This window comes from Engystomops pustulosus, chromosome 2 (assembly GCF_040894005.1).
Source record: "Engystomops pustulosus chromosome 2, aEngPut4.maternal, whole genome shotgun sequence".
NCBI classification, from domain to species: Eukaryota; Metazoa; Chordata; class Amphibia; order Anura; family Leptodactylidae; genus Engystomops; species Engystomops pustulosus.
The window spans coordinates 152,080,962-152,105,177 of NC_092412.1; the positions used below are offsets into that span (position 1 = coordinate 152,080,962).

Consider the following 24,216-nt stretch of genomic DNA (forward strand, 5'->3'; position numbering starts at 1 on the left):
AAATGGTCCCTCTAGACATGCGCTCCTGTGTGGTCTCCAGGTTTGCGCGTGGCAAACCTGCCAAATTCGGTATGGATTCGAACTTTGTAGTCATTCATTACTAAGATGAATGATACAACAAGATGAGCACAACAACGTTCTGAACTGGTAGAACCTCTTTATACACTACCCTGTTTAAATATTTTCTGTTGCACCTACAAGCATCGTTTGGCGGTTACTTTCTGTATAATAATTTGCCTGGATACATGATGTACAAATAACATCGCATTGGGATAAAGTTTTATTCTAGCTTTGTTCACCAGTGGCGTTTAGTCTTTGCATATTGTATTTAAACAATGTTATTAATCCACAGCATGTCACTTTTTGCTGCATATATTCAACTTAGCAATGCTAAGGCCCCTTTCACACTTGCGTTTTTCACGAGCGCTTTTGACGTGCAGAACTTGCATTGCACTCTGACCCATTACAATGGGTCTTTTCAGACTTGCATTTTTTTTCATGCACACACGCGTGTTTTTTTTGGTGATGGTGAAAAACGCACCATACAAGTTTATGGAGACGCATCAAAAAACGCATTGCACCCTGAGACACTTACAAGTGCAATGCGTTTTTCACGCATCAATTGCCATAGAAAAGATAGAGCTCAGTCCTGAGTCCATTTCACACGCATTTTCTGCGCGTGAAAAACACATTGGAATTGCATTGAAAACGTGCGTGAAAAACTGAGACACTGAACAAACTCTGACTGAAAACTGATTGCACTCTGATGCAAAATGTGCGTTTTTCACTGACCAAACCCTGATCGCTCCCTGATCAAACTCTGACGTGATCTGCAATGCAAGTGTGGAAGGGGCCTAAGGCTTTAACTGCATCTAAAAGCAGCAGAAGAAACCAGGGGTGTTACTATTAAAGACACATCTTTCAGGTGAACAGAGTACAGGTTGTACGTGCACACTACCTCTCCATGGGGCTTGAAGGCTTCCATTCAGATAATTGTTGGGGTCTGAGAAATCGGAAATATCTCTTATTATGTGGATCAACTAACCAACAAGAAGTAGGCAATAAGCAATGTTATCCCCATGCCTATCTTAGCAGGCCCATTAACTTTACAATACACCAGAAATGACACATTCAATGCAGACGCTGGTTCCATTAAAGTTTATTCCCCAAGTACGAAATTTTATTCCTGAACTTATAAAAACCCAAAATAAAAAAAATCTCTCATTTTACTTTGGGCAGCAATTGCAACATCATAAAATTTTGTTAATGTCTTTTTTTCTAACCCAAAGGGTTTGTGTTCATTATTGGCCATAACATATGAGATGTCAAAACAAAAGAGAAGAATATAGGGAGACGAGAAAAAGTTTTTAATAAGTTACAAACTTCCAAGGTATAGTTATGGGAGTCTTTTCCCCTCCCTCATCGAGGTATTTCATAAAGTTTTCCAGAATGGTTATCAAGACAATACAGACAAGCCAGTGCGAGTTGTGTTGCTGTTAAAAATCTAAGATATATTTACACAGCCCTAGTCTTCATTCAGATTAGGGGAGCAGACAGATTTAGTCTGATGCAGACAGTACTCATCCATAGTTGAAAGCTTTGTGGACTTCATATGACATCAGGATCCACTGCTACACATCATCAGATATTATCCAGAGAGTCAAGTTATCGTACACTCTTAATGACTGCAGAAAAAGCATACCCTTTCTATGGTGATGACACAGCAAGAAGAGGTAGGTGGCATCTTAAATAACTAGCAAGAAACTGAAGAAATAGCCTGGCAATTAGATAAAGAGGTAGGTGAAAAGTAGGAGATGGTTGGACTTTCTGCAAAGGACATAAACATGGCGTTTCCATGGAGTAGGGCCTCTTCTTCCTGGAAAATGAAGACTAATAGATCAAACCAAACTGAAGTTTCATAGAGTAGCAAAAGTATGTGTGCTCGTCACATTCTAGTCAACCTGAAGGCTTGTACAAGAGTTCATGCTTTCCAGCGCCTCACAAAAAGTCCAGCTCCAGAGCTTGATGTAGGGAGATGAGGTCGTTGTGGTTTGCGATCCTCCAGAAAGGCATGTTATGCTTTACAAAAGAAACAAGAATACATTGTTATATTTCTTAAACTCAACTGGCATTGTCAAAGCGTAGCCCTAAGACCAAAGCTACACAAAGCTAAGACAGTATACAGTGTAGATTTTTAACATTACAGCTCTAGTCCAATTGGACACATTGGGAAATCGAAGCGTTTTACTAAAGCATAAGCCTGCCTAGTCTAAATGTACCAGATTTTTGCCTAATCTAAAATCTACCAAAATTTTGAGGCATTAGCATATTTGGCACAACATATGCCACACCTATACTCCTTTTAACCCCTTAAGGACGCAGCCATTTTGTAGCTTAAGGCTCAGCCCGATTTTTTGGATTCGGACTTGCGTCGCTTTATATGGTTATAACTTTTGAACACTGTTACTTATCAAAACGATTCTGAGATTGTTTTTTCCCCACATGTTGTACTTCATTTTAGTGGTAAATTTTGGCAGATAAGTTTTGCGTTTATTTACAAAAAAAAGAAAATATGATAAATTTTTTGAAAAATTTGCCATTTTCGAAATTCTAAATCATTGCGTTTTCAGGCAGATAGATTTACCACCTAAATAAGTTGCAGAATAACATTTCCCATTTGTCTACTTTACATTTTCATAATTTCTGAAATGTCTGGATAATTTATTTTGATGTCACGCGGCTTACAAATAGAATAGCGCTTTTCCGGATTTTCAGAATTGACTATTTTGGGGATAAATACAGTTGTGAATGAAATTTTACATATTTAGCATCAAAACCCCCTATATAACCAACCCATTTTCAAATCTGCACCCCTCAAGCTATCAGAAACAGCTTTTACGAAGATTGTTAACCCCTTGAGATCTTCATAGTAATTGAATCAAAATGGGGGTGAAATTTAGAATGGTCATATTGTTCCCTTATACGTTCATTTAGCACTAAAATTTACACATTTCTAAAATATAAAAAGAGAAAACCCACCATACAATTTGTTCTGCAATTTCTCCCGAGTACAAAGACCCCCCACATGTGGCTGTGACTTATGGGGGCACAGCGAGGTGCAGAAGGGGAGGAGGGCGCTGCAGCTGCCAGGATTTTCGTTTCCTCATTGGCCCCTTTTGAAGGCTATAAAATTTTTGTTTTTTCGTTATTTGGGCCATGTGATGGCATTTTTTTTGCGGGATGAGATGCTTTTTCCATTGTTACCATATTGGGGTTGGTATCACCTATTGTTGAAAATTTAGGAACTTTTTTTGAGGGCAGGAGTAGAAAAGCATCAATTCTGTACTGGATTTTGTACTTTTTTTTTTTTCGTGTTCACCGTATAGACTAATAATCATGCTATCTTTATTCTATGGGTTGATACGATTACGGGGATACCAGACATGAATATATTTTCTTACGTTTTACTAAATTTGTCAAACAAAACCCTAATGTGGGGAAAAATCTATCATTTATGTATTGCCGTCTTCCAAGTGGCATAACATTGTTACTTTTTTGGCTACGGAGCTGGTTGATGGCTTGTTTTTTGCGGGACATGTTGTACTTTGCACCAGTATCATGTCTGAGTACATATGGTTTTTTTATTGCATTTTATAGCATTTTTTGTGGGATTGAAAAGGTAAAAATCATAATTTTTGGAGGGTTTATACCAGTTTTTTTTTACGGCGTTTATCGTGGGGGTTCAATAATGATTTACTTTTATTCTACGGGTTGTTACGGACGCGGTGATACTATATATGTGGGGTTTGTGTTATGATTTAGACTTTTTTTGAGTTATATGTCTCTTTATATGTTTTGGGAGTTTGGGGCATTTTTAGTGATTTATGACTTTATTTTTTTATTGAATAACTTTTTTTTTTTTACTTTTTCACTTTTATACCATGGGACATGAAGAAGCAATCTTCTGATTGCTTCTTCATGATAATATTCTGCAATACTGATGTATTGCAGAGTATTATCAGTGTCAGCCTATGCACTTGCATAGGCTGGCACTGTGCCAGTAAGATGACGTCACAGACGCCATCTTACTGGCAATTCTTGCAAGTAACTCTGGGGTCCAGATCGGACCCCAGAGTTACTATAGCAACGATCGGCGCCCCCCGAAAACGGTTCGGGGGGGCCGATCGTGGAGGAAAGACCCCCCAGATGCAGGTTAGATGCCGCGGTCGCGCTGACCGCGGCATTTAACGGGTTAAGCACCCGCGATCGGAGACAACTCCGATCGCGGGTGTTACACTGGGGTGCCGGCTATTAGTTACAGCCGGCACCCCGTGTTTCCCGATGCCGGTTCGGCTCTGATCTAGAGCCGAGCCGGCATAAGCGCCGTGGGGGATATATCCGCCACTGAGCGCTAAGTCACTGCGCTCCGTGGCGGATATATCCGCCACGGAGCGTGAAGGGGTTAAAATTCTTTTCTTTAAAAGAAAAAACAACACTCTCCAAGTAAAAAGGGATCTAAAAACTTGTGGAATGTAACAGACATGGAGCAGAATATGACAAACTGAAGGCAAATAGGACTTGATAAATGCCTATCGTAGCTATAACAGGAAGATTTTTGTCACCAAACTGAACGAAAGTCTGCACTTTCTTTCTATTCTTTTTAAGTAGGGGACCGCCCCTAGTTTCAGGTAATATAAGGAAACCACAAGCATTTCAATGCCCCTTCTGCCACAATCTGCTCTTCTTTTACTTCTGGCCTTGTTTTTTTCTACATCACACGGCTCTGTTTACCTTCGATACAAGCCACCCACCTCTAACAAACTGACAAAGTAATACAGAAAGTGTATTGAAAAATTGTTTTATTTTTTTTGACAGTGCCAACGCAGAAATATAAGAAAAAGTTGTCTTTTTTCAAGTTAGAAAAAAAGCACTAAAAGTGAAAGTAAAAGTCACATGACACTATCTGTAGGCTATATACCTTTGGACTAATGTGCCACACCAGAACATGTCTAACAGTGATAAGATTAAAATATTAAGCAAAACAGGAACTCAGGGGACAATAAACCTAAAGTCAAAGTCATTAGAGACTTAATATCTAACATGTATTTTATGGGTCTAAATGTCATCTCACTCTAGGCTTAGAATAAGCATAGTATAGCAGAGATACAAGTGCTTCTCTATCAATCTGCTCTGCTTCTCCTGCTCAACTAACATGCTGCCTGCAAATCAAACTGCATTTACAGAAAAATGAATTCCTTTCTCCTTTTTGGTTACCTGTTTGGCAGCCATTTCTTCATCACGCCCATCTCCAATAACCACATAGGTAACCTTCTTCCCAAATCTTGTCACTATTCTTTCAAAACAACTTTCCTTCCCTGAAAGTAAAGGTAAATAGTTATATATATATAAAAACACAGTTGTTTGTGGTGCACAGTTTGCCCCTTAAGGAGCTACTCACGGTATAAAACCAGTCCACACAGTCTTTGAAAAAGTCCACAAAATAGAGAAAAATATTTTCACTATGACCGGAGCTCCAAGGATTCTAAAACTTCGATGAACAGCACCAATCTTCAATTTCTCCTGCTGAAAGTATGTCACCATTCAGACTAGCACCATCGCATTCTCATTCTCCTCCTTTATTATATTGTAACTGGAAGAAAATATGCAGGCAGATGGTGTGGTACTTTCCAACAAGGTTAAAATTTATTCCAATTCATTATACTCACAAAAATCCAATAAAAATGCGCATATCACAAATTCACATAACGGGACGCTAGCTTTCTATCCGCCCGACCCAGGGTTTCGCCGGCAAGGCTTCTTCCGGGGCGTTGCTGCTTCTTCCAACCTTGTTGGAACGTACCACACCATCTGCCTGCATATTTTCTTCCAGTTACAATATAATAAAGGAGGAGAATGAGAATGCGATGGTGCTAGTCTGAATGGTGACATACTTTCAGCAGGAGAAATTGAAGATTGGTGCTGTTCATCGAAGTTTTAGAATCCTTGGAGCTCCGGTCATAGTGAAAATATTTTTCTCTATTTTGTGAGTTATATATATAAGTATATTTACACTAATATATATTTCTTTTCTGATCCAAATTTGTATTGATAGTTATATAGAGAGATATTTATATACATATAAACATACACAAAATATAAATATATAGATACATATAAAATACGTCCAGAGGTCTGTTTGTAACTAAGGGTCATCTGTAAGCCAGGTGATCAGCTGTCACTGTATCTCTATCTCACACACACAGTATATACTCGAGTATAAGCCTACCCGAGTAAATGCAGAGGTATCCAATTTTAAAAATGGTGAAGACATATTGAGTATAAGCCTAGGATGTAAAAAACATTGGTCATAGCCTCCAGCCAGTATATAGCTGGACAGTCTCCCCCACCCCCTGTATATAGCCATCACCCTATAGTAAAGCCATAGGGTGCCAGGCCGCCCATGTCCCCCAGTATATAGCCAGCCAGGCCGCCCATATCCCCCAGTATATAGCCAGCCAGCCCGCCCATATCCCCCAGTATATAGCCAGCCAGCCCGCCCGCACATGTCCCCCAGTATATAGCCAGCCAGCCCGCCCGCACATGTCCCCCAGTATATAGCCAGCCAGCCCGCACATGTCCCCCAGTACATAGCCAGCCCGCCCATGTCCCCAGTATATAGCCAGCCCGCCCATGTCCCCAGTATATAGCCAGCCCATGTCCCCCAGTATATAGCCAGCCAGCCAGCCCGCCCATGTCCCCCAGCAAATAGCCAGCCAGACCATGAACCCACTATATAGCCAGCCAGCACACCCATTTCCCCCAGTATATAGCCAGCCCATGCCCCCTATAATTATTATTATATAGCCAGCGTCCCCTGCCCCGAGTATGCCCAGGTCCTCTTCTTTCTTCCGGTGCGCGCGCTGCTGTTACACATACTATGACATCAGCTGCTTGCAAAGATAACTTAGATATTGGACAGAGGAAGATTGGAAAAAAAGTGTTATGGACAGATGAACCTGTGTTCTTTTGCCAATTACAATCTTTTATTAGCCAGTCTCAGATATGGCTTTTTCTTTGCCTCTCTGCCCGTAAGGTCAGCATACTGGAGTCGCCTTTTCACTGTAGAGATTGACACTGGTGTTTGACAGGTACTATTTAATGAAGTTACCAGTAGAGGACCTGTGAGAAGTCGGTTTCTCAAACTAGAGACTCTAATATAGGAGTCTTCTTACTTAGTTGTGCAGCAGGGCTTCCCACTTCTCACGTTTTACTGCGTGACTTGTGTATACTTGATTTGTTACATGCTCCGAAAATAAAAGGAGAAATTTTGCTTTCACCTCGAGGTGCCGGGATTTTTTCATTTTTATACTGTCAAAGGGGAGATCATGTTAGCTGCTCTCTGTAACTAGGAGGAGGGCCATGTGTCTGTGAAACTATGTAGTTAAAGTGACACGTTTAGTTTCTATGAGACATGGGAGATGTCATAGGACATGACAGGACACTCAGATCAGAGGATAAAACAGTAAACATCAGTTCAATATCAAACCACAACTTAGTCATCTGACTGATACATAAATGCTCATGTGACTGAACAGATCAATGGCTACCAGAATAGCTGGTCAATCTACTTTTGACTACACAAAAGGAGAGCATGCACGGCCACAATGTAAGCAAATAATGTATCCACGCATCCCAATAATTGATGCAACAATCAGAACAATAAAAAAGTTGGATGCGTACAGGAAATCACATAACCAAAAAATCCATTTATTGATACAAACAGTAATAATAGCAAGACAACAAATATAAAAACACTTAAAACATACACCCAGTGGGTGTATAAAGCTTCCAAGGGTAGTAGTCCCTTACACTCCCCATCCACAATCAGTAATTTGCACAGATAGACAATTATTTATAGGTAAATTACCATAGTCAATCCTAGAAAAACCTCTAGATGGCGGCAATACAGTAAAGTGCTCTGTGCAAAACAATAAAGTGTGGAGTAAAACCTGGTAAACCCTCAACCTGCTCATACAATACCCAATTGTAGAAGAGACATGTGGTGTCTAGTACTGGGATGAAAGCCAGGGAGGCAGGTCAGCCCAGGTTTTACTCCACACTTTATTGTTTTGCACAGAGCACTTTACTGTATTGCCGCCATCTAGAGGTTTTTCTAGGACCGACTATGGTAATTTACCTATAAATAATTGTCTATCTGTGCGAATTACTGATTGTGGATGGGGAGTGTAAGGGACTAGTACCCTTGGAAGCTTTATACACCCACAGGGTGTATGTTTTAAGTGTTTTTATATTTGTTGTCTTGCTATTATTACTGTTTGTATCAATAAATTGATTTTTTTGTTATGTGATTTCCTGTACGCATCCAACTTTTTTCTTGTTCTGATTGTTGGGTCAATCGACTTTTATCATAAAATGAGTAATCCACAAAATGCAAGCCAATTACATGATATGTTCTTCATACAGTGAGCTGTACAAAATAATAAGCAGCAAAACAAAAACAGACACCAGAAATATAAACATTATAAAGAAGTTACCTATTTTCGTAGCGCTGTATATGTTTTCAATAGGAAAAATTTCCCCCAAGCCATAGAGTAAGACCTTGGCAAGAGCAGGTACTAGTTGTGTGGTTGTTATCAGCACATTCATGCAGTTCCTTCTGTCAAAAGAGAACAACAAGACTGTCAACTCTTAAGTGGATAGAGAAACCAATATACAGGCAGTCCCCGGGTTACATACAAGATAGGGACTGTAGGTTTGTTCTTAAGTTGAATTTGTATGTAAGTCGAAACTGTATATTTTATCATTGTAGTTCCCGACAATTTTTTTTTTTGCCCCAGTGACAATTGGAGTTTCAAATTTTTTTGCTGTAATAGGACCAAGAATTATCAATAAAGCTTCATTACAGACAATTTTAAGCTGATCATTGCAATCTGGGACTATTTTAAAGCATCCAGAGAGCTTCACCAGAGGTCACAGTGGGCAGAGGTGTCCGTCTGTAACTATGGGTTGTCTGTAAGTCGGGTGTCCTTAAGTAGGGGACCGCCTGTATTCGCAACGGCCATATTTTCACATGCCACATGGATATTGTGTGATATATATACACACACACGTCATGATAGTGTCATATCTGACCAGTGTCACCTACAAACACATTTTTGATGTTCTATTAAAGAGGGGAATGTACTATATTGTGTTTCTAGGGGAAACAGAACCAGAGATATATACTGTTAAAGTTACAGTGAAATAAGTGATTTTTAAATAAAAATTGTAATCGCCTACTGTAACTTTAAGAGTGAATATCTCTGGTTCCATTCCACCTAGAAACACAATCAACTCCACTTACCCCACTCTTCTCCACTTGACCTTAAAGTTAGTTGGAAATGGAAAGCTGTATATAATTTTTTTTGCTTTTCTATAAAAAAAATCTTATCCTTGGAACTGCTTTACATATCATATCATCATTTAAAGAAGAAGAGTGGAACAGAACTTCAAAAATTGGATATTCAGGCATCAATGAGTCTCAGTCACAAAGGGGTTAACATGCTTGACCACAAGAAGAAAGAAGTTAATTGCACTAAAATGTTAATAAGGAAATCAGGGCCATAGCATACATGTATAGGATGTACCTGGCATACAACATCTCCCAGCACTTACCTGGTCTTGATAAGTAGTAAACATTTCAAAGCAGTTCCTAACCAGCCATCTGTTAATGTTTCTATATCAGCCCTCAGTCTCTGGAGAGAATCACGGCGCTGTGGGCTGAGTAGTGCTATCAATGATAGAACACATTTATCAGAATAAATACATAGTAATATTGCCCCCCCCCCTCTTCGCTGGGCAACTTGTTAGGAAAACTAAAGACTTGCAAAAACATCTGGGTCATACTGCAAGGGTGCTACAGTGTAAGACATTTGGCAGACACAGCATTAATTACATCTAACCAAAGGTCAGTTTACAAAAATGTTTTTTCTGCAGTATATTGATAACATATGTAAAATCTTCACTTTGCAAATACTGGAAATGTGGATTTGAAGCCCAAAACTGTTAGTGAAGTTACCTTTACCTATTGACTACAAAAGTTGTGGCACATTGATACTGGGACTAAAAGTACTTCCACATATCTCCACACAACTGTGTGATATCATTAAAAACAACAATGGGTGTCATTTCAATGAAGCGAGCATGACAAACCACAGAAATTACTCACCACTGACATTGTTCTTGTATTTCTCATACACCTCAACAACTTTCCGATATCGAAATGCCAGCTTCCTCATCCAGTCCATCCCACCTTGCACCCCAGTGTTGGAGGGATGGTTCCGGTTCACTGCAGAGCCATTGAATCCATCTGTGGTAAAGCTGTAGTTACTGTAATTAAAGAAAAGAATTATACCATTATATTGTCCATCTATTAGCATTATTAGGTGCAAGAAATCATTTCTGAGGAGAGAGAAGATTAAATATCTACTGGTCAGAAATGGAATACATCAGAAATTCTGATTGTAGATGCCTTAAAATTATGATATCTTTGGGATAGCTTTACATATCATAACAACTTTTACTTTGTTTTTTTCATGACATGTGACACTTGATAGGATAGTATTAATTACATGGTTTTTTTCAATATAAAATTTGCCAATAAATGCCTACAAGTATGAAAATAATAAGCTATTTTGTCATTTTTCGGTATTAACCTTTAGCAAAATATATTACAAATATGTACAGTATTCCATCATCCTTTCCCAGGTTCAGCTACAGATGCAGAGAGTACATCTGCATGTAAATCTTTCCTCGAATATTCTGCCTTAAGCTGACAAGCTGCAGGGGGCACACTTCAAGCGCCTACATCTACTGAACCCTGGCACCTAGATACACAAGTCTGAAGTCAAATTAAACAGGAGACCCTGCCATTTAATTTCAAGATTGTTTTTGTAACTTTAACAGTGAATATCTCTCTGTCAGTCTAAATATAATACTGTATATGTAAAAAAAAAAATCACATTTATATGTGATAACATTTCTTTAACCCCTTATCATAAATGGTTTAAAAAGAAGAATAGAACTGCAAAATTTGACCACCAACAAACCTTATGCCAACACACACACACACGGTAACCCCCTATAATCAAAGGCCAAGGCACGTCACCTAATTTATATTACGGATATGATTTAAAAAAAAAAAAAAAACTAAAAACTTCATGGTGGGGGGAGATGCGGGAAGAGCAAATATATTGTATGTTGCCTTCTCAAGTGTCTTTAAAATCTTTGTAAATCCTCTATATATTGCCAGCTGCTTAAAAGGGGTTGTACGTTCATAGACATTGTCCTGCATGGGTTATATAAACAAAAGTCTAAAGATAGCCTAGAATCTTTAATAACATTAAATTAGTTTGTTTTACAGATAGTGAGAGTAGAGATAGTGGACTGTACTGTACTTTACAGTAGCCGTTCTCCATGGTAACGACAGGGAGAGCTGCTTTAGCGCCAGTCACGCCTATGTGGTTTGAACTGTGTTCTGCGCCCGCACGTAGTCTCCTTCCTCCTGTGTGTGCGCATGTCTGCCGCAAAACAATTATAGGTCTTTTAAAAGGTAGGGAAAGAAATACAGTTTTTTTTTTTTTTTAACGTTCCATGACCGTACAATCCCTTTGAGCCAGGAAGCTGTGGCACCACCTTGAAGCTACTTAAAAAGACAAATCACCATGCACAGGTGGCATACACCCACGGGTACTGATGGAATTATATACTGTGATAGACAGACTATTACTTTTAATATTTAAAGATTCCTCAATTCACCGCAGCCCTTTTTCGTTCTTACATTTTAATTTTTCACTCCCCACCTTCAAAAATCTATAACTTTTTTTATTTTTCCACGTACAGAGCTGTGCGATGGCTTGTTTTCTGTGCAACAAATTGCACTTCAAAATGGTCGTATTAAATATTTCATGTCGTGTACTGAGAAGCAGGAAAAAAATTCCAAATGCAGCGAAATTGTGAAAAATAGCATTTGCTCCGTTTTTTTGTGAGCTTGGATTCTACAGATTTCACTGTGCACCCCAGATGACAAATCTACTTTATTCTTTAGGTTGGTACGATTACGGGGGATACTAAATTTGCATAGCTTTTATAATGTTTTCATACATTTACAAAAATGAAAACCTGTACATTTTTTTTTTTTTTTAATTATTATTTTGCCATCTTCTGGCGCTAATAACTTTACAGAGCTGTTGGTGGTGTCCTTTTTTGCGACTTTTGATTACGTTTTTGATGCTACCATTTTTAGGACTGTACAACCTTTTCATCACATTTTATAGAATTTTTTTCATTTTTAAAAATGGCTAAAAAAGTGGCATTTTTGAGTTTGGCCTCTATTTTCCGTTACAGGGCTAAACTGTAAAAAACTTTATCATATTTTGCTAGATCGGGATTTTTGGATGCGGCGATACCTAATGTGTTTATGATTTTTACTGTTTATTTATATCAGTTCTAGGAAAAGGGGGATGATTTGAATTTTTAGGGGTTTTTTATTATAACTTTTTTTTTTACTTTCCTTTTTACTATTTTTCATACTCCCTAGGGTACTTTAGGGATCCTACCATATACTGTCATACTGCAGTATACTAGAGGATTTTCCTCCTCATTCATTACAATGTGCTGATCACACATTGCAACGAAAGGGTTAAAACGAGACAGCTTTGGGTCTTCAGAAGACTCGAGGCCGTCATGGCAAAGGAACGCCACTCCCTGATGACGTGACGGGGAGCGACGATCCTTGGCAAGAACCTTCGGGCAATTTTTTTAAGCCGCCAGTAGTTTTGCCAGCGGTGACCAGTGGGTTGACACACGTAATCGGTGCTAGCACCGACCGCGGGTGTTACTTACTGGCTATGGAGAGGGCTCAGCCCGTTAGTTTAACTTTCGTTGTGGAGATCCTACGGTGTTCAGACGATAAAAAGTCTCTTTATATGTACAGATTTCTGGCTGCACGTTCATCACCATCAATACAGCCTCCATCTACTTTGGTAATGTTGTTCCCAGATGACTCTAGTTACGGCACTGCACAGGACCCATCTCCAAACCGGGTGCAGTCACCACTACAAAATCGATTCCTGTGACAGGGCCTCTCTACTCCGCCTAGACAAGCTAAGCAGCAAGCTCCATATGCCCCAGGAGGGCAGCACACTTAAGGGGTTGTCCACTTTCAGCAAATAATTTATATTGTTTGTGCAAGAAAAAGATATACAATTTTGCTATATACTTTCTGTATAAATTCCTCATGAATTTTCTAAATCTTTGCTTGCTGCACTTCTAAGTTTACTTCCAGTGGATAGAAATCTGTCCGGGTGCGTTCACACGTGGCGTTTTGGATGCGTCAAATGTTTTTGGATACATTGAAAATGTTTACTACAGCAATTAAGAAAAATGCTTCCATAGTAGCCAAACGCATTGTAACATATTAAAAAAAAAAAAAAAAAAAAAGCACACATCCCGACGCATGCGGTTCAACGTATCCAAAATGCCACGTGTGAATGCACCCTCCATGGTCTTGTGATGTCAGACAGGTGTACAGCTTGTTAGAGAAACATAGAATAATTACAATGAGCTGTGCACCTGTGTGACCAAGGAAAGATTTCCATCCTCTGGAAGTAAACAGTGAAGATTTCTCTAGAATAACAGCAATCAGAGATATAGAAAACAGCAAGTAATTTATACAGAAAGTATATTGGAAAATTGGATAATGTTTCCTTACACAAACAATATCAATTACCACCATTTTGAAATCTGTTCTTCATGTTATTTCATAATATTGCATTTAAAGTCACTGCTTTCACAATGGTTTTAAATAATCTGTAAAAGGAGATTGATTTATATATGGGTAAAGTTTTTTGCCTCCCAAGCAGTACTTTCTGTTTTAAAGTTCTTTTGAGGTGTCCTAGTTCCTTGTGAAACTGGTCCAGCAACTTAGTCGTACGGGTTCTTATCGATTGTGGAGGATGGAGCAGGGCAGCAAATTTAAGACATGGCAGATGCGATTAACAGAATGGCCGGAAACTTAACAACCTAGATACATACAGTCATGGCCAAAAGTTATGAGAATGATACAAGCTCATTTTTACAAAGTCTACTGCATCAGGTTTTAGGATGGCAATTTGCATATACTCCAGAATGTTATAAAGAGTGATCAGCTTAACAGTAATTAATTGCAAAGTCAATATTTGCCTAGAAAATGAACTTTTTCCCCAAATTACATTTCACCTTCATTGCAGGCCTGCCTTAAAAGGAGATAACAGTGTTTCAGTGATTGCTCCAGTAACACAGGTGTGGGTGTTGATGAGGACAGGGCTGGAGATCAATCTGTCATGATTAATTAAGAATCACACCACTGGACAGTTTAAAAGGAGGCTGGTGCTTGGCATCATTGTTTCTCTTCTGTTAACCATGGTTATCTCTAAAGAAACACGTGCAGTCATCATTGCACTGCACAAAACTGGCCTAACAGGGAAGAGTATCGCAGCTAGAAAGATTGCCCCTCAGTCAACAATCTATCGCATCATCAAGGAATTCAAGAAGAGAGGTTCCATTGTTTCCAAAAAGGCTCCAGGAAGAAGGACCAGTAAGCACCAGGACCGTCTCTTAAAAGTGTTTCAGCTTCAGGATCAGGTTATCAGCAGTGCAGAGCTTGCTCAGGAATGGTAGCAGGTAGCTGTGAATGCTTCTGCACGCACTTTGAGGCGGAGACTCTTGGAACAAGGCCTGGTGTCAAAAAGGGCAGCAAAGAAGCTACTTCTCTCCATAAATAAACATCAGGGACAGACTGATAATCTGCAAAAGGTACAGGGAGTGGACTGTTGAGGACTGGGGTAAAGTAATTTTCTCTGATGAATCCCCTTTCCGATTGTTTGGAACATCTGGAAAACAGCTTGTTCGGAGAAGACAAGGTGAGCGATACCACCAGTCTTGTCTCATGCCAACTGTAAAGCATCCTGCAACCATTCATGTGTGGGATTGCTTCTCAGCCAAGGGAATCGGCTCTCAGTCTTGCCTAAAAACACATCCATGAATAAAGAATGGTACTAGAATGTCCTCCAAGAGCAACTTCTCCCAACTGTCCAAGAGCAGTTTGGTGATCAACAATGCCTTTTCCAGCATGAGGGAGCACCTTGCTATAAAGCAATGGTGATCACTAAATGGCACATGGAACAAAATATTGAGATTTTGGGTCCATGGCCTGGACACTCCCCAGATATTAATCCCATTGAGAACTTGTGGTCAATCGTAAAGAGACGGGTGGACAAACAAAAACCAACAAATTGTTACAAATTGCAAGCATTGATTGTGCAAGAATGGACTGCTATCAGTCAGGATTTGGTCCAGAAGTTGATTGAGAGCTGCCAGGGAGAACTGCAGAGGTCCTGAAGAAGAAGGGTCAACACTGCAAATATTGACTTGCTGCATTAACTCATTCTAACTGTCAATAAAAGCTTTTGTTACTCATAATATGATTGCACTTGTATTTCTGTATGTGATATAAAACATCTGACACACAAAAACATGAGGGCAACAGATGTCAGTGTTTCCACGTCATGTACAAGCAGTCCCCGAGTTACGTACAAGATGGGTTCTGTAGGTTTGTTCTCAAGTCGAATTTGTATGCAAGTCGGAACTGTATAGTTTATAATTATTACCCCAGCCAGAATTTTTTTTGGTCTCTGTGACAATTGGATTTTAAAAATGTTGGGTTGTCATAAGAATCAGAATTAACAAAAAGGCTTATTTGCAGACACCTTTTATAACTCCTACAGCTGATCATTATACCCTAGGGCTAAAGTACAGTAAATTACCAACATCCAGAGGTCCGTTTGTAACTAGTGGTCACCTGTAAGTCGGGTGTTCATAAGTAGGGGACAGCCTGTATGGTGAACAGAGGCAAAAAGGATGCCCCCATCTGCCAAAATACATAGACTGTAAGCTCTTGTGAGCAGGGACCTCACTCCTTTTGTACCATATGAATGTTTGTGCTCTGTTATGTTTTGTTATATTTGTATTTGTCCCCTATGATTTGTAAAGTGCTACGGAATATGATGGCGCTATATAAATAAAGATTATTGTTATTATAGATATGCTCAAGGAATATGCTGGGAGCTTTCTGGGCATATACATTGAATGTGTCCAAAAACCTGATGTGGATGCAGCCATACCTGGTTTTAAAAAGTACCAAAAGTAAATTGGCAATACGAGGGCTGTTCAGTAAGTACCCGTGTTAGAACTCACTGTAGTATTGTCCAGTGATCGTTTTTCCTTTTTTCTAAAAAATCCACGAAGATGACGCCGTTCGCATCCCAAAAAATCGTCGCCATGACCTTTCCGGAGCAGATTTACCAGGAGAAATCCATCGTTTTGATTCTTGCTTAGTTTCAGGTATGTAAAGATGAATTCAGGTTTCATCAACGGTGACAACTCGACGCAAACACTCCTTCGGATCTCGCTTAAATTGCCCCATACACTACTTCAAAGTTAACAGCCGCATCTTCTTCTTGTCCACTGTGAGCAATCGGGGCACCCATCAGGCCGACAATTTTTTAATCGCAAACCATGCAAAATATTAATTGCCGTTCTGGTCAACACTACTACAGCCTCCGCTATTTTGCGCACTTTTGTTTGTCTATCAGCGAGTATCATGTTGTGGACTTTTTGAATGATTTCCTTGGAACTTCTCAATTTATGACCACAGTTAGATATTGGAAGTGTCCCCATAAACAGCATCCAACTTTGCTTTTATCGCCTTGCCTTTTTACTCATTCAAAAACAGAAAGTGAATTACCGAACAATGCTGCTCTTTTTCCATCTTCGCAAAAATCACGAAACAAGTCTTACTCAAATGGCTGCCAAATCCAAACTAACCTATCAGTCAGTCTGCAATTTGTTTCGCCGTCGTTTGATGGCAGCACACAATGATAACACTAACTTCCCTCAGGAACGCCCTCTGTCGCCAAACACGGGTACTTATTGAACCGCCCTTGTACAGACCCTTTAAGGAACTTCATGTCTGTGCATTGATTAGCATGAATTGCAAGAGAAATAAAATGTGAAGAAAATATAATTTATTCCAATATATAATCAAAAATCTGTTCCTACCTTAAATCTTGACCATTGTCATCAGATGCCACATCTTCCACATGAACCTGATCACACTCCTAGTGACAGACAATGTATAAATGTTATATTGATTCATCATTAATGTCAAATATGGCACACGTAGCGTTTTGAACGCGTTTTTGGCCCTTATAAGCAGTCCGTCAAAAAACGCATGCGTTTTTTGAAAACGCATGTGTTTTTGCCCAGTTTCAATTAAGATAATTGGGTCAAACCTGTCAAAAACGCATGCGGTTTTTGAAGGAATGCTTAAAAACAGGCCAAAAACGCTTTCAGAACGCCACATGTGCCATCACCCCAAGGGTGTCGTCACATGTGCATCACAATCAACTTTGAGGTGGTTTTCGGTGCAGTTTTGTCAATTTAAGGGTGCGGTCACACGTTGCAGTTAAAACTGCATCACAATTAGTTTTGGGTTGGTTTTAACAAGTGAAAGACATCAGATCAACAGGTGAATGAAACTTGTGGAACAGCTTTCTCCTTCAAAATCAAATTCACCCGTTCAGTTCATGTCTTGCACCTCTGAAATTGACAAAACTGCACCTAAAACCACCTCAAAACTAATTGCGATGCAGTTTTAAGTGCAACGTGTGACTGCATCCTAACAGGTGAAAGACATTATCTGAACGAGTGAATTTGATTTTGAAGGGGAAACCTACACCACAAATCTCATTCACCGTTCAGTTCATTTCTTTCACCTGTTAAAGTGACAAAACTTCTCCTAAAACCACCTAAAAGCGGATTGCCATACAGTTTTACCTGCAACGTGTGACTGCACCTTGAGTGTGCGTTCACACATAGCTTTAAGTGATGCGTTTTCAAACAAATCACAACAGCTGAGATTTGCCCGATTACACTGCTGTCAACAGTGCATTTAAAAAACGCATACCTTACAGGGGTATTCCCCTTTCAGCAAATATATGTTATTGTTTGTATAATGAACAGATAGATAATTTTTTTATTTCCTTTCTGTATCAATTCTTCACTGCTTTCTAGTTCTCTGCTTGCTGTCCTTCTATAGGAAGTGTTTTTGTTCATTTACAGTGGACAGAAATCTGACCATGGTCAGATTTCTGTCCACTAGAAGTAAACATAGCAGCTTTCTATAGAATTACAGCAAGCACTTTTTAATATACAAACATTTTATATATACATTATATACAAAATATACATTAATTTGCCGAAATAGAAATACCCCTTCAATGTGATGTTAACACATTTGCTAACATGTATACACATGCATTTTTCCTGTGATGTTAACACATTTTGAAAACGCAATGTTGACAGCAAAGTACAGGCGGTCCCCTACTTAAGAACACTCGACCCCCTAGTTACAAACGGGCCTCTGGATATTGGTAATTTATTGTACTTTATCCCTAGGCTACAATGATCAGCTGTAACAGTTATCAGAGGTGTCTGTAATGAAGATTTATTGTTAATCCTGGTTCTTATGACAACCCAACATTTTTAAAATCCAATTGTCACAGAGACCAAAAAAGTTCTGGCTGGGATTACAATGATAAAATATACAGTTCCGACTTACATACAAATTCAACTTAAGAACAAACCTACAGACCCTATCTTGTATGTAACTGGCCAAATCTCTTCTCAGCTGTTAAGATGTCTTTGCAAACACATGCGTTAACGCCTCGTGTGAACGCACCCTGGAAGTGGTTAGCCTTAATTAGCTTCATCACCAACTGGATATTCACAAGTAATTTAATACACAGAACACACAGAAAATGTCCCATATATATAGTGATGTGGCTTAGAAATAGAGGCTATATACCCCGGGGGGCAGGGGAAGCAGGCTATATACCCGGGGAGCAGGGGAAGCAGGCTATATACCCCGGGGAGCAGGGGAAGCAGGCTATATACCCCGGGGAGCAGGGGAAGCAGGCTATATACCCCGGGGAGCAGGGGAAGCAGGCTATATACCCAGGGGAAGCAGGCTATATACCCAGGGGAAGCAGGCTATATACCCCGGGGAGCAGGGCAAGCAGGCTATATACCCCGGGGAGCAGGGCAAGCAGGCTATATACCCAGGTGAAGCAGGCTATATACCCCGGGGGGCAGGGGAAGCAGGCTATATACCCCGAGGGGCAGGGGAAGTAGGCTATATACCCCGGGGGGGGGGGAGGGGAAGCAGGCTATATACCCCGGGGGGGGGGGAAGGGGAAGCAGGCTATATACCCCGGGGGGGGAAGGGAAGGGGAAGCAGGCTATATACCCCGGGGGGGGGGGGGGGGGGAGGGGAAGCAGGCTATATACTGGGGGACAGGGGCTGATGGCCATATACTAGGGGCAGGAGAAGCAGGCCATATACTGGGGTGGGAGGGGCTGCTGGCTATATAGTGGGTGGAAGGGTCTGATGGCAAATACTAGTGGCAGGGGAAGCAGGCTATATACTGGGGGGGGGGGGCAGGGGAAGCAGGCTTTATACTGGGGGGGGGGACAGGGGAAGCAGGCTTTATACTGGGGGGGGGGGACAGGGGAAGCAGGCTTTATACTGGGGGGGCTGGGCCTGCAAGACCTACACTGGGGACATGAGCTGGCAGGCTATATACTGGGGGGGGGGGGCTCTGAACATTGCATTTCTCACCCTCGGGTTAAACTCGGGTCAATAGCTTTTCCCAGTTTTTTGTTAAAATTAGGGGCCTTGGCTTATACTCCAGTACCAATACAGTAACTTCACACAGGTAAATTATTTTTAATGGTATGCAATTGAAGAAACCTATATACTCGAGTATAAGCAGACTTGAGTATAAGCCGAGGCCCCTAATTTTACCACAAAAACCTGGAAAAACCTATTGACTTGAGTATAAGCCGAGGGTGGGAAATGCATTGGTCACGGCCTGCCCCGTAGCACATGGCCTGCCGGGTAGCACGTGGCCTGCCGGTCCCTGCCCCCCAGGGTATAGCCTGCCGGTCCCTGCCCCCCAGGGTATAGCCTGCCGGTCCCTGCCCCCCAGGGTATAAACCAACAAAAAAATTGCGTGGTGCTGCACATTCCCTCTTATGAGCTGTCCTTAACGGTCCTAGATGGATCCAGCAAACATCCACTATTCAATAATCCAGTAGAAAGGGCAAGGATTGGCGTCCTCGTGGAGTCATTTGTGATATGCGCATTTTTTATCTACATATGTGAGTAGAACTGGAAATAAAAGTTTTAAAAGTTTGAAACTGTCTACACTATGTCTGGATATGTCTCTTATATGCAGTGAGTGGAGGAGACTAGGACAGGAGTGAAAATATTGACGGTTTCTGGTCTGAATGGTGACTTATCCCTGAAAGTGATCCCTTGTGTTTGGTGCACAAATAAGGAGGAAACCTGCATGGATCGTCTTTTTCGTTTTTGAGCTCCGGTCACAAAAGAGTTTCTTCCCCCAGGGTATAGCCTGCCGGTCCCTGCCCCCCAGGGTATAGCCTGCCGGTCCCTGCCCCCCAGGGTATAGCCTGCCGGTCCCTGCCCCCCCAGGGTACAGCCTGCCGGTCCCTGCCCCCCCAGGGTACAGCCTGCCATAATCTGCTGGTTAGCCATGTTTCTTTGTTTTTGCAAGGAAATTTTGCAGATATGTAATAAGTAATGTACAACAATTCTGCTCCTTCTTGCTTCTTGATGGATTTCATGTTTACTGTTGTATTATGTAACTTTTATATCCTTTTTTATGCTCAATAAAATTTAAAAATATAAACTGTACAAAATATGACAAATTTAAATGCCAAAAGACATTCTTACCTCCAAATCATTGAAAAATAAATGTGTGTCTGCCACTTCAAAGATCATTTCTTCCATGGCCAAGCCAGAACCAACCACCAATGTGGGGTCCTAAAGAGAAAAATAAACAGAACCATTTAAGAATATAACTTTGTACTGCATACATACATTCATACATACACATTTATGTCAAAAAAGCTCTCTCTATTTAATTAGCTTTTTTTCATATACATATATAGTAATTGGATGTCACTGGATGTCACACTGGATGTCATGCAGCAGCACTATATCCGCTTACAGTTCAATACAAGAGATACTTGAACAGCACGCAGCTACGGCATCGGTGGCCTTCTGCGCATGCGCAGTAGCTCCGGCCCCCGTAGCTGCGCGCCAAAGATTAAATGGTAGACGGAGTAATGTGGCTACTGGGGCGTGGAGTAGCCGCGACTAGTAGCCTCATGTCCGGCTACTCCATGCCCCAGTAGCCGCATAAATAAATTTGCATATGCCTGCAATAAACTTTTCTAAAAGATAGCCGGGACGTGAGGATTAGCCCAAAAAGGGCTATCCTCACGTCCCATTCATCCACCTACCACGCCTTCTACCTTTATAGGTAGAATCGGGGTGGTAGGTTCCCTTTAAGGATTCTTTGCTTGATACAATGCAACTGGTGTCAGTGTCTAATGTGCCTATATGCTCCCCTACTTGCTAATTATTAAGTATTTGATACTGTGGTTTGTCTCTTCTATTCAACAACAGTTGGCAGATATCAAGCTTTTTTATGTGCTACCTAAGGATCAGGAAATTAAAATTTCACAAAAAGACATATCTATAGTAATGCTGTTTAAGCTTTTACAATTGTGTTTTTATTTATCACATTAGCAGAGTAGAACGAATGACAAACATTCAATGTAGTCTCAATTGTGGATGAATAAATTGAAGAAGGGGCCCCATAGAAAATAGGACCCATAATTGTTGTGCCACAGAGGAATGGTGTTTTCTATAACTCTTCAATCTATTTCCCCTGTTCTTACCAATTATCCAATATGTAACTCTCTGGTATGTATATGTATCTAAAGCCAAAGACAATATTACATTATTACGGTTAGGTAGAAGCCCTGGAGATCTGTGTATAGTTTGTTCATTGAAGAGATCTCATTTAGCATTTTCACAGTCCTGCTTCTACTAACAATAACACAGAGCTATGTTTACACAGATCTCCATGGCGCCAACATTACACTGTCTGCAGCTTTATATGGTCAAAACAGCTTACCTATTCCCAATGCCAATTTCAATGCTTTGAGCTTCTTTCCAGCACCACTATTAACTCTGAACTCATTGTTAAGCCAAATATAGAAGCAAGCCTACAGGAGTCTCATATTATGATTATCAACATCCTACAATTGACCCAATACCACAAACATCTCCTAACTATTCATCATTTTAAAACATAGTTGCACAGGAAGCTTGTTCTATTGTGAACATAAATTCATTGTGCCATGCACAATGGTTTTTTAGAATACCACTGGGAAACCATATTTACCCGATTACCTACCAACCTACACTAAAGTGAAGTTATAACTAGGGGATATGATTTTATAGTAGACATATAAAGTGTACTTGGTGCAGATGTGTAAAATAAGTTTTTTCAGTGCATGATGAATAAGCATTATATCAACTTATGAGCCGTTCAAACCAAGAAAAATAAAGGATAGGGTTTTGTGGACTACACGCATTTATTTTTATAATGCAATGACTGGGTTGTGAATGGCAAGAGATGATCAATGAGCCCATTCACACAAATTGTACCCTTTAACAGTCATTGCAAAGTGCTAGAAATTCATTCCAATAGGTTGATGATCAGCAAAGTGAATCTGCTGCAGCTCGCATACAAGCTCCACATTCCCTTGACAATTTGCTCGGCATTTATCAAAAATGTAGATTAATTTATCGCCTAGATCACAATGGTGTTTGCATTCAACAATTGACACTGAAGTCTGTACCTTTCCATACTTTTGTGCATATGAACCGGTGAGCAGCGAGTGAAAGATGATAATGGTCTCATCCAAGTCCCACAAAAACACACGCTGGGGAAACAAAGAGAAGTATATGCAACACAATCTTTGTAGTGTTTGAAACAATCACACAGGAAAAAACTATTAGAAGAAAAGCAGCAAAAACAAGTAGATGACCAGTGAAAATTAGTGTAGTGTCTATGAGGAGGTAAAAAAAGAAAAATAAAAAATAAAAAAATTGATAAAACTATTTACAAATATGAAACAACAGTACAATATTATAATAAAACTGCGGACATGAATGGATGTAACTCACACAATATTGAAATAAAGTACAAAGAAATTAGAAGGAAGACAGTAAACCCAAGTATTTCCATCTCTAAGACCAGCTGATTAGATTGGGTAGACGCCACTAACAAACCAGGTGCAGAGGATCCACAGGCAACAAACACATGAAGGAAGCAGTACATTTAGAGAATAGTAACTCTAAATTTTCTAATTACAGGCAGTCCCCAAGTTTGTTCTCAAGTTGAATTTGTAAGCTAGTCAGAACTAAAATTTGACTAACAGCAGAAGTAACTAAACATTGTATGCACAAATAAGGCAATTTGGAATTTTTATGCTTTGAGCCCCAGGTGGCCCAAAATTAATTGCAATTAAGTTGCAATACTTATCATGGTCTCCGATCCAGCAATGCACCTCTTATCCTTACCATACCAAAAAACTGGTGGTGACCAGAGGTAACGCAAAATCCACAGCGCACTCACACAATAGCCTGTGGCTAGTGCTGCCGTTGCATGTCTCCAATGAGCCTCTATATACCATGGAGGAGCTGAGCTGGTCCAGAGAAAGAAAGCAAATATTACTTCTTTAAAATTTAGACCACCTGGGGCCTCTAGCAGAAAAATGACTGAATCTGGATCACCCATACAATACTGTTAATACACAAAGTGTAAAAGCTTTACTAAACAAAGGAATTATCCAGTCTGGACAGACACTATCCATGTACTCAGATCACACACCAAATCCACAGCTACCTCACTCTACTAGGTATTTTCATGTACCATAGGTGGAATTTTTATTTACCTCAAGATCGTTGTGTTGTGGCGATGAGGCATCAGTTTTCTTACCCTTTCCTCTATTCTTCACAGTTACATTCTTCTTACTCTGTTCTTCTGTCTCTTTGCTGCTCATTGCTCTCATCATTGTTTGGCATGCAGTGACATCACCTATAAGGAAGCATTACAATGACCTTTACATCAGCCATATATAACCTCTTTACATCAGCTATACACTCACCGGCCACTT

The 24,216-nt window shown here is 40.2% G+C and overlaps 1 protein-coding gene across 5 annotated transcripts in view; it reads right to left on the reverse strand.

The window, feature by feature from the left end:
* Window positions 1–1,120: 1,120 nt before the first annotated feature.
* EYA3 (EYA transcriptional coactivator and phosphatase 3) overlaps window positions 1,121–24,216 on the reverse strand; it is a 79,615-nt gene continuing 56,519 nt past the window's right edge. For 2 of the 5 annotated variants that reach the window (XM_072136927.1, XM_072136926.1), the window contains exons 8-16: window positions 23,995–24,137; window positions 22,897–22,980; window positions 20,915–21,004; window positions 17,158–17,216; window positions 10,229–10,389; window positions 9,676–9,790; window positions 8,556–8,677; window positions 5,275–5,375; window positions 1,125–2,079 (exon numbers count right to left, since the gene is read on the reverse strand). In XM_072136927.1, coding sequence (XP_071993028.1) covers window positions 1,999–2,079; window positions 5,275–5,375; window positions 8,556–8,677; window positions 9,676–9,790; window positions 10,229–10,389; window positions 17,158–17,216; window positions 20,915–21,004; window positions 22,897–22,980; window positions 23,995–24,137 — 956 coding nt within the window. In that variant the 3' untranslated portion in view covers window positions 1,125–1,998. Of the gene's footprint in view, window positions 2,080–5,274; window positions 5,376–8,555; window positions 8,678–9,675; window positions 9,791–10,228; window positions 10,390–17,157; window positions 17,217–20,914; window positions 21,005–22,896; window positions 22,981–23,994; window positions 24,138–24,216 lie in introns of all 5 variants that reach the window. The other 3 variants (XM_072136924.1, XM_072136925.1, XM_072136923.1) reach the window with 3 other exon arrangements.